An 11277-nucleotide genomic window follows, 5' to 3' on the forward strand; every position below is an offset into this window, starting at 1 on the left:
CAGGGTGACCTTCCCGGGATGCCGAGTCCCCGCCAGCCTCTCCCCACCAGGCTCTGAAGGCCCCGGGCCAGGAGTGCCGCGCACCGGGAGCGCTCGCCTTTGTTTGCCGGTGACAGGGACAGTGACGAACGAGAGGTGAGTGAGCCTGTCTCCTGCTCCAGCGCCCGGGAGGCGGATGGAGGCATTTGCTGCCGCCCAGCCCCAGGTGGGGCGGATAGAAGGGAGGATGCGGGTCTGCGAGAATGCGCTCTCGCCCATCTCACCCTGGTCGCCCTGTGGCCCAGGCCAGCAAACCTCCCGGACCGGCCGCAGCGGGCAGGTTTGCACCACTGTCAGGACAGCTCAGGGCTTAGGCAGATAAAGGGCTGTCCCCTCTCCTGGGGAGCTCCCTGGGCCTCTGCTGTTTCCTATTTATAACCCCCAGGGGCTCTGCCAGCTGCGGATTTGGGGGGAAAAAGATGTTGTAAGTGTGTCGCCCAGGGCTGGCTGGTGGGGTGGGAGGAAGGAGCCGCTAAAGACAGACGCCTCCTCCTCTTCCCAGCTTGTGCGTGATGGGTTAATAATCGGCTCCAAGCATCCACACTCCTTCCCAGATGCCTGGCACCGTGGCTTTCTTTGCTCTCCCCAATGGGAAGCCGGGACCTGAACAGGAGCTTGTGGGCCACTGGGACCCACCACACCCCATATTTGGCGGATGTGGCCGGTCGGTCCCCAGGGAGCTGAGGTCATTGCCAGCTCAGGGCTGCAGACCCCTTCCAGGGAGGAGATGGATCTCCACTGGAGAGGACTCGCCCGCCAGTAGCATCCGGAAGGGACTGTTTTGCTCCTGTGCTGCGTCTTGCTGTCCCTCCTCCATGAGTGAATGACGACATTCAAGACAGCCGAGAGAGAATGTAGGCACTCTCTGGAAGCCAGGGAGGGTCTAGGTCCAGCTGCTCCCTCTTCCTGCAGGGACCGCGGGGCTCAGCCTCCCTCTGAGGCCCTCCTCACCAGCCACAGCAGAGCCATCTCCATGTCCCCCAGTGTGAGGGACACACCCAACCACCTGGCCCTGCCAGCTCTGCAGAGGGGCAGCCGGTGCGGGGCTGGGGGTCAGAATTCTCCTGTGCTGAGGAGTGTGGGTGACAGGAACTCTTCAGAGGAGGGAGGTCACAGGGTGGTCCGGCAGCTGAGCTTCATGGTGCCTGCGGAGCTGGGGCCTGAAACCCTTCCACAAAAGGCAAATAGAGAAAGAAATGGCTGTTTCCCTTAAAGCCGGGCTTCTCAGCCCCGGCCTGTGGACATGTGGCCCTAAGGACACCCTTGTTGCCTGGGGACAGCCTGGGCACTGTGGGTATCCAGCAGGCTCCCTGACCTCCACCCAGAGCTCGTCCCCCAGGCACAGCAACCCAAAGTGCCCGCAGAAATTGCCAAGTGTCCCCTGGGGGTGGGGAGGGTCGTCCCAGTTGGAAACCACTGATTAAAAGCACCAGCGAGCAGGGCTGGTGGAGCAGGAGATCCCCTGGCCGTCCAGAGGGCCTGGAAGTCGCCCCTGCATCAGTCCTTTCATCTGCAAACAGGAAGCTGAGGCCGAGAGGTGAAGGGCCTGGGAGTGTGCGGGGCCGGGGTTCCCCCATTTCAGCTCCTCCTCAACCCTCATCCTGTCCCAGAGACCCGAGCCACCGTCCAGAGCCCCACCCCCAGAACCCTGAGAACAAAACCTGCTTCCCCCAGGCGAGGGGGATTCTGATCCGACTTCCAGTCCTGCTGCTCAGAGCTGCCTTCCGAGTCCTGGGGTTGGGCTGTCAGGACGAGAACAGGGGGCAAGGGAGGGGACTGGAGCAGAGAGAGGGTTGGCATGGGCCTGGTCCTCTTTGAAAGTGTCAGTCCCAGCAGGGAAAATTAAGCACATTAGTCATTCACACTTTAGTCTGAACGATCTTTTAAGGCGTTTATTGCTTCCCAGTTGAGATCCAGAGGGAGGATGAGCCTGTCTGGGGAAGGAAACTTCATGGACTGGGCGATGATTGGGTAGAAGAAGGGGTGCGGAGCTGTTTGCAGACCCACCGCTGAGAGCTGCGGTTGGGGGGCTGTTGTAATGACCCCTGTCCACTCAACCCGCTCCTCCCTCCCAGCTCTCCTCCAGGGCCCCTCCTCCCGGCTCCCATGGGGACCACAGAAGCCACCCTGCGGATGGAGAAGGTGGAGGTGAAGGACGAGTGGCAGGATGAGGACCTCCCCAGGTAGGACTCTAGCCCCTGCGCCTGAGCTCCTCACGGGTGTCGCTGCTGGGCGGGGTGGCAGGTACACCAGCTGGCACCTGGAGCCTCCCGGACCCGCCCTAAGCTCTATGTGGGAACTTGCAGGTCCTCTGGGGGGCGGGGACCTGAGTCCTCCCTGTGGCCTTGCAGCAGACTAGTGGAGACCAGGCAATGGCGAAGATCTGCTGAATATCTGACGTCCTCCCCGAGGCTCCCAGAGAGCCCCACCGCAGGCCATTTTAAGAATTCCAGCTGGGCACGGTGACCCAGGCCTGGGGCCCCAGCAACGCGGGAGGTTCAGGACCCACCTGGGCAATGCAGCAAATCCTGTCTCAAAATAAAATAGAAAGGGCTGGGGTGCAGCTGAGTGGTGGCATGTCCCTGGGTCCGACCCCAGGGCCACAGGCACACAAATCCAGAGCCATCTCAGAGATTACAGCCTTGCAACCCGCGCTGAATGACCGCAAGCCGTGGTGTACTTTTACCTGTAGCTGCCAGAGGCACCCGGCCCACCCCTGCTTAAACCCACCTGGGCACATGCCCATCCCTCTGAAAGTCCAGGGTCCTGCCTCTGTGTTCTTGGCCTGGTGTCCCCCCAGCCTCCTCACACCCTCAGCCCAGCAGCTTCCTCCCGTCCTGCTCCCTGACCGGCTGACTCTTACCTTTAGACTTTGCCCCTGCTGTTCCTCAGCCGGCCATGCTGTTCCTGGAGACTGCCTCCTGCCTCTTTCAGGCCTCAGGCCACTCCTCAGAGATGACCCCCTGGCCCCTCCTTGCCCCTCCCCATTCCTGAATGGTTTCCTTCCTGCGTGAAGGTGGAGAAAGCCCCCGAGACATGGTGTCCTAGTCCTTGGAACCTGAGAGTCTCCCTTCCGCCGCTGTGTTGCCTGCATTTCAGTTAAGGCCGGGGGGCGGGGAGCTGTGGTCATGGGCTACCCCGTGAGCCCTGAAGATCACCGTGTGTCCCTCTAAGAGGAGGCAGAGAGAGATCTCGCACAGGAACAGGGGACATCAGCGTGGAAGGGACAGGCTGTGGGGCCCCTAGGAGCTGGAGAGCAGGACACGGACTCTCCCTGGAGCCTCAGGAGAGGCCAGCCCTGGGTTTGCCCAGTGAAAATGACCTTGGAATTGCTCCCGTCCTCTAGAATGGTAAGGGGACAGCCTGATGTGTTCAGGCAGTAAGTTCGTGGTGCTGCTCCAGTGGCTGTCAGATACTCAAAGCCTCCCATATGCTGCCTTAGTCCATTCTGTGTTTCTACAACAAAGTACCTGAGGCTGGGTGCTTTATAAAGAAAAGAGGTTTTGTTTAGCCCGTAGTTTTGGAGGCTTATGTCCAAACAGCATGGTGTAGGCTCTGGCCAGAGCCCTCCTTGGCTGCATCACCTCATGGTGGACGGCAGTGGAGTGAGCGTCTGTGACTGTCACAAGTTGCATCATCTCAAAGCAGGAAGCCAGGGTGCTGGTGGGCCCGGCTCAGCAGCAGGGCTTATGACGACGTCTCCCGACACCTGAAGGGTCCAAGGAAGGACCTTAATCCCTTCCAAGAGCAACCCTGACCTGAGGGCCTCCCCGGATCCCACCACCGTGCCTCGCACACCAGGACAAGCCTCCATCACGTAGACCCTTGGTGCCTCTCAGACCATGTGTGTGCCAAACGCCACAGGCTCCCACCGACTGCACTCATCTCCCACCACAGGGAACCCCGAAAAGGCAAGAATCTTTTGCTTTGATCACTGCTGAACCCCAATCCAAGATGGTGCCTGGCAGGTAGTCGGCGCTCAATAGATGACGGTGAGTGGGTATTGCCCACAGGGGAATAAAACACCAGGTCCGAGGACACTGCAGGCTCCCCGAGGCCCAGGAGCTCGCTCTGTGAACCCCGACGGGAGGAACCATCCCGAGGACCGCTGTGGTCAGCCTGGAAAGGAATTTTAAAAGAATCTCCAGTTCCAGAAAAATCTCGTCTGCGAGGGTTCCCAGGGCCGAACCCGGTGGAGTGGACCAACCCGGAGGAGAGGGGCTGCAGGGCGGGCAGGAGGGGCGCTCCAGCCACCTTCCGGTGCCTCGGGAGGCTGCCCACAGGCAGCTCTGGAGCCGTCTGTCCGTCTGTCCAAGCAGAGGCGAGGCCTTTGGAGGAAGCACCCCACATCCAAGGACGTCACCCTGAATCTACTCATGTGGAGACCCCAAGTTCCATGCACCCACGTGGCGTAGCCAGAGGCGCCCTGCTCCAAGCCACGGACAAGCTCTTGTCCAGCTGCCTGCGGGGCCTGCCCAGGTCCACTCTGCAGCGCCCGGACCTAAGTGGTACCTGCTGGGAACCTCTGCAGCCCTCGGTAGACGGACGTCCTCACTGGGGGACACTTACCGCCAGGGGCAAGGCTGTCTGTGACTTCGTCCTCCAGTGCTCCGAGCCAGCACTCAAGTTCTGGAATTTTCTGGGGAAAAAAAAATTCTAAACATGGCAAGAATTTTCAATTAAAAAAAAATTCAAAGTATTACATAAAACAAAAGTTGCGCGTATTTCTGGGGCAGCTGGTGAGGTTTCAACTCGCGGACGCAGTGCGCAGTGCCCGGAAGGCCGCGTCTTTCTTGCCAAACATTTCTTGATTCTTTGGAGTAAAAACGTTCAAAATCTCAGGCCAGGGGTGTGGCTCAGGCGTAGAACGCCTGCCCCGTGTGCACGAGGCCATGCAGCACCACGCACACTCACACATGCACGCACACATATGCATACACACACACGCACACACACACTCACATACACACACTCACACACACACACTCTCATACTCTCGCACACACACTCACACTCACACACACACACTCACACACACTCACACACACTCCCGCGCGCGCTCAGAACCCTTCCTCCAGCTTCTGGCCTTTCGAGGGGCGCAGGACCTTTTCCTCCCTCAGTGGTGGGCTCTGCGGCGGCTCTGGCCTCTCCCCTCCAGCTGGGTCTTGGGGCCGTGCCCAGCCTCCCCGTTGGGCGGTTGTTCTACCGTTTTTCTTGGTGCGGGGCCTGAGGGCTGAGGGGGAATGGCTGTGTGGGAGGCCTGCCAGCCTCTGGGCGGAGAGCCGGGGCTGGGGCTGCCTGCCTGCCCTGCTCCACCCTCGCCCGCGGCCCAGCCCCTCTTAGGGGTGCAGCATCCACGCCTGGCACCCAGAGGGGGACAGGGGGACTTAAGGCCCAGAGTCGGCAGTTGGGGCAAATGAGGGATCACTTTTTTTTTTTTAAGTACTGGGGATTGAGCTCAGGGGCCCTCGACCACCGAGCCACACCCCAGCTCTATTCTGTGTTTTATTTAGAGTCAGGGTCCCACTGAGTTGCTCAGCACCTCGCCATAGCTGAGGCTGGCTTTGACCTCTCAATCCTCCTGCCTCAGCCTCCCGAGCTGCTGGGACAGGTGTGCACCACCATGCCCAGCAGATGAGGGATCACTTTTTAGCAAGCAGGTCAGGGTGTCGTTAGGAATATTCTAGAATGGGCAAGAATGATTGTCAGAGCCTCGTTTGCTCTGGGAGCACCCAGGAAAGCTGTGGCTCTGTGTTCTTGGCAGATTTAGGTGCAGTGACCTCAGTGGGTTCCATCCAGCACCAGGTGCCAGGAGCCCAGGGGGCCTCTGGCCAGTCCTCAGCCTCATGTCCCCTCTGGCCCCCATGGACTCTGGTCTCTGCCCAGACCAAAGCATTGTGTCCTTGCCCAGGGCCAAGGCATGGCACCCTCCTTCCACCCAGGTCTCTTGGCAGCAATCGGCCGACCGTCCCAGACTCGAGCAACCCCCGCAGGCCCCCTGCATCCTGGGTACCCGGGACCGGCTCCAGGACCCACAGATGCCAAAACCCACAGGCGCTCGGCCCCGGGTTAGGCTAGTGCCATGCTGGCACAGACCCTGGACTCCAAGCCCCGTCCAGGTGACTCGGACTCCCCACACGTGTAGGGCCGTGGCCACAGCCGTCACGCTGCCTGGCTTGATGACAAGCGAAACGTCCACGCGCGTCCACGTTTAAGAACCATTTTCCACCCGAGGCCGGTTGGATCCGCAGATGCGGAGCCCGCGTGTTCTGGGGCTCCTGCTGGGACTCAGTGGCACCAGGGAGCCGCCGAGGCACGAGCTGCGGACGGACGGACGGCGGGGCGGTGGCCGGGTCCCAGCTCCAGCAGGACTGCTCCCTCTGCGAGGCCGCGGAGGCCACTCCTCCCTGTGGAAGCGACCCCCTCCCAGGCCCCGGGAAGCACTGTCCAGACGCAGCTGCGAACAGAACAGGCCCCGCTCTGTAGCGGGTGGGCACCGGGCAAGAGGCGGGTGACTTTCCAAAGAATTCTCCAGCTGCCGGGGCTCCTCCCGGGGCAGCGGCCCAGCGGCTGCAGGACAGTGGTCTGGCTGTGCGCCAGCCCTGGAGGAGCCGAGGCGGGTAGCCAACTCATAGCTCACCACAGGCTCTCTCTCGAAGAGGGTTCAGCCGCGGCCCACGGAGCCGCCTGTGTGTCCCCCGCCCCGGGGCTCACCATGCCGCTCCTCCCAGCCTGGCCACCCCTCTCCAGGGAACATCACCGGTGCCCACTGCTCGTCCTGGTCTCTCCGCCCACTGCCCTCTGCAAGCCCCTTGGAGCCAGAGCCTCCCGCAGCCTGGAATTACCCAGCTCACTGCACAAATCCCCTGTTTGCTCCTCTTAGAAAGATACAAGCTGTTAGATGGGGGCTCCCCGTGACCCGGCACGGCCTGACCTCATCTTAACTCCGTCACATCGGTAAACCCTGCAGAAGCTCCTCGCTGTCTTTGGGAAGACCCTCGATGGATGCCCAAGTGGATGTCACCCAGCCCTGGGTACACAGAACCACGTTGCCCCGACCTGCACACCCATGATGAACTCACCTCCTCACGTCAAGTGAGTCCCTCCCCCTGCTTCTCTTTGGCATATCATCTGAATGGCCAAATAATGACATTTCGGGGTCATAATGAAGAAAAACAAGGGTTCCTTGCAAACAAGCACCGTGACACCACAGCAGTCAGTCTGATAATGGAGACAGTGACTGAGTCACTAACAGGAGAGTAGCATCCACGGTGTGGATACATTGAACGAAAGGATAATCCACGTGCTGGAGCCACAGAGTGCACGACTTCACACGCTCCTCAGGAAAAGGGCGACTTAAAACTTACGAATCTTATTCTGTTTGTGGTCATATTTGTTTCTGGAATTTTCTATTTAGTATTTTCAGACCAGAGCGGATTGCAAGTAACTGAAAATGCAGAAAGCCAAACCACTGATAAGGGAGGGTGACTATGTCCCAATGAGGCCACAGCCTGGCACCAGGCATCGAGACTTGAGCGGATACCTCAGGGACCAGCTCTACCCAGGACAGAGGGATGCAGCCATGCTGTCCAGCTTGCGTACAGAGGGGACATTACCGGGATGGATCCCAGAGCCTCACGCATGCGAGGCGAGCACCTGCACGTCCGCCCAGCTCCAGCCCTGGTGCTGTTTATTTTGAGACAGGGTCTTCCTGAGTTGCTGAGACTGACCTTAAACCTGTGCTCCTCCTGCCTCAGCCTCCCGAGTAGCTGTGATGACTGCCATTTGTCACCGTGCCGGCAGACTCCCCCCTTTAACAGAGGCTCCCTATCAGGGACTGAAAGCAAATTCTACAGGAGACATCAGGATGTCCCTGCGGCGGTGGGCAGGGTTTTCAGGTCTAGAGAGCTTGAGGCTGTCCCAGGGCTTGGGGAGTGGCCAGGTCTCACCTGCCTTGGAAATCCCAGCTCTGCGGGCGGGCAGGGTGGGCATCTGCTGCACTTGGGCCTCCTTCCTGGAGCCTGGGGTCCTGCACAGGGCCCTCACGCCGTCCAATTCGGCATGATCCCTCACCTTATGGGATGTCCTCTGCCTCTGGGGGCTGCCCTGGGGGACATGGGCTCCTGATCTCATCCCGCACCAGTAGTGCTCGCCCTGACCCGTTCCTTCCCCTCCATCCACCTGCCCCATGGTGCTCTGCCCGGGGCTGCTGCTCCCCCCAGGGCCCCCCTGCTGCTCCCCCCACGGCCCCCTCTGCACTGGGCTCCTGCTCCCCCCACGGCCCCCTCTGCCCGGGGCTGCTGCTCCCCTGTGGACCCCCTGCTGCTCCCCCGCGGCCCCCTCTGCACCGGGCTGCTCTACTCTCTGGTCTGTTCCTGAGCTCACTGGGCTGATTGCTGCCCGGGCTTTGCCCCTCCTGTGTTTTGCCTGGAAGGCTCTCCGTCCCTGCAGGTGCCAACCTATGGCTTGTAAGTCGCCTCCTCCCGGGCCCAGGGAGCAGCTCAGTGGTGAGCAGCCTGGCAGGGGAAGCCTGGCATCCGCCCCCGAGGGCCTCTGCCGGCTGCCCAGGCTGCCCCCGCTGCCGGGGCTTGTGCTCTTTGTGGCAAGGGTGGCCTCTGCCCTGTTGATGCACCTGCCTCCTCGGATGCAGACTTCCTGACCTACACGACCTCTACCAAAGAACCCGCGTGGTGCGTGGCACCTCTGCCAACCGCTGGGCCTGCGGGCAGCGTGTGCTGACCCAGGAAGCCCTGCTCTTGCCCTGAAGGCCTCCTGGTGGAGGGTGCGTGAGGCTGGGGCCCTGCTGTGTCCCCGAACCCCTCCTTCACTTAACACCACGGATTCCAGACTCTGGGGGCATCCAGAGACCCCCAGGGCAGCACCTGGGCAGCCTGGGCCGAACGCCGGGGTCATCATTCAGCCCATATGACCAGGCACCACGCCCTCCAAATGGAACCACCCAGCAGGGACCTACCTGCTCCGTGTCCCAGACCCCAACATGCCTCTGCTCAAGAGTGAAGAGCAGGCCACCTCACTGCAGGGGACGGCCAAGGAGAGGGGCACCCGCAAGCTCTCAGCCTGGAGAGCGGGAGCAACCCCGGCTTCCGATGGCGACCTGCAGGGGGCGCCTTTGGCCATTGTAGGACCCCTGTGCACCGCCAGAGCTGGGAACATGTCCCCCTCATGAGAACCCAGACAACGCCAGCCTCCTGCTGTGGCGGGGGACAGAGCGCGGCCTGTGGGCAGGCCGGGGCACCAAGGCCCTGGCCCCTAGGTCTGATCCCTCTCCCTGCCTCAGTCTCCCCTCCGGGAAGCGGGTTCTACCTGTCTCAAGGGGCCGCTGCCCACAGCCCAGCGTGGTGCCTGGTGGGCTGCGGACGGGGAAGGAGCCCGAGGGCAACTCCTCACCCAGCGGCCAGCTGGAAGGAAGGTCCCCGGATTCCAGACGAGAGGGGAACCCAGAGTTCTGGGCCGCAGCTCTGATCTGACAGCAAAACCCACAACCACCGAGCAGGGCCGAGCATCCACCATCGCGGCCAGTCCTGGGCCTGGGGGCCTCTGGGCACCCTGTGTCCCTGCGCTCCGGCTCTGGGCACGGGTCTACTCTTCAGCCCGGTCAGCCTCTCTGAAACCTCTGCCCAACGCTGCTTCTGAGTGAGAGTCACGTAACGCAGATCGGCCATTTTAGAGTGCACAGTCCAGCGGCAGTGGCACCTCTGTCTGGTTCCAGAACATTCCATCCCCGAAGGAAGTCCAGGAGCAGCCCCCGTCCCTCCCCATGGCCCACATCCCGTCTCTGGACTCCTGTCCTTGACCCTCCTGTCACTGGGTCACAGCCGGTGGCCTGTGTCTGTGGCTCTGACTGAGCACCAGGTCTTCAGGTCCGTCCAGTGCAGCTGCCACCTTCTCCTGTGGGTGGCCGAGAGACATTCCTAGTGGTCACCCGGGTGGTCCCCTCTGCCCAACTCTGAGGTGTGCTGCTGTGGACCCTGAGCACGGATTTCCTGTGGACGTAGGTTTTCTTTCCCGGGCGTCCACTCTGCTCTGGGCCTCCACCCGCGAGATCAGGCCGACCTCTGATTCATTCGGGACCTCAGGCCCCCAGATCACCCTGGGGCACAGCAATTACTCGAAGGACACCAGAGGGAAGCGGAGCACAGACCCGCTGCACCCTGACAGACTGGAAGAGGCACAGGCTGAAGCTCTCCCCCGCCCCAACCTGAGCCGCTCTGACCAGCAGATGTGAGTCTCCCGCTGCGGCTCCAGGGGGCCAGCGCCCTGCAGGGAAGACTCTGGCCGCCCCCTCCTGGACTTAAAGGAAGGAGCCTGGGCCCTGGGTGGCTCCAAGGAGGGCGGGCGGGGGTGCCAGAACGAGGTCCCAGCCTGCAAACCTGAGCTCAGCTCCCCAGCCCTGGAGGAGGCCAGGGCTGCCCCAGAGGGACGTGCACGCCTGGCTGCGTTTCTTAATCCTGATCTACAACAGTCGGGTTTGCAAAAATGTTGCAAAGAGGGTGCCAAGAGCTCCAGAGCCCGCCCCGGTTTCTCCTGGTCCGCCTCCTGCTGCGGCAGGGGCGCTGGCCAAGTCCACGTCTTATCAGCTGCTGAAGGCCACACTGGATTCAGATTTTCTCGGTTTTGTCCCTAATGTCCCTTTCCAGTGGTGGGACCCCATTTCCATGCTACCTGGCAGCTGGTCATCAAATCTTCTCAGGCTCCTTGGAGCAGTGACGGTGTCTTGGGGGCTCCTTGGTGCCCCACGGGGCTGCTGTCCACCAAGATTGGCTGACGTTCTCAGGGATCCCTGGGTCCAGGGGAGGAGGAGCAGAGGGGCCCGCGGGCTGCTGCGGGCTTGGCCACCTGGCTGACGCTGCGTGGCCCCCTCCCCTGGACGCTGTGGCCTGTGGGAGGGTCATGCGTCTCCTGGAGGCCACGTCTGCAGACCCAACCCGCAGCTCCCCTGCACCAGGATCCGTCCCTTCTCCCCGTCCACGGTGGCCATCTGCTCCCATCAGCGTAGACTCGGGGACATTCTCCTCCCACCTGGAGTAGAATCCAGTAATATCCTGCTATTGGCTGTCAGCCGCCCAGGGTTGGCCGTGGCGTCCTTCAAGCTGACTCGCGAGTCCCTCGCCCTCTGGGGTCCTGCTTGCCGCATCGGGGAGCCCTCTCTCCCACAGTAGAGTTGGGATCCTTCCCTCGGGGCTCGGCTCGCCCCGGCCCCCGGCCCAGGCGGGCGCC

At 61.8% G+C, this 11277-nt stretch overlaps 1 protein-coding gene across 1 annotated transcript in view; it reads left to right on the top strand.

Moving 5' to 3' along the window:
- The window catches only part of Atcay (ATCAY kinesin light chain interacting caytaxin), a 29308-nt gene continuing 18031 nt past the window's right edge, over positions 1-11277 (top strand). The window contains exons 1-2 of the mRNA XM_048810869.1: positions 1-135; positions 2115-2222. Of these exons, the coding sequence (XP_048666826.1) occupies positions 2146-2222 (77 nt within the window). The 5' untranslated portion in view covers positions 1-135; positions 2115-2145. The remainder of the gene's footprint in view (positions 136-2114; positions 2223-11277) is intronic.

Source organism: Marmota marmota, unplaced genomic scaffold (assembly GCF_001458135.2).
Source record: "Marmota marmota marmota unplaced genomic scaffold, marMar, whole genome shotgun sequence".
NCBI classification, from domain to species: Eukaryota; Metazoa; Chordata; class Mammalia; order Rodentia; family Sciuridae; genus Marmota; species Marmota marmota.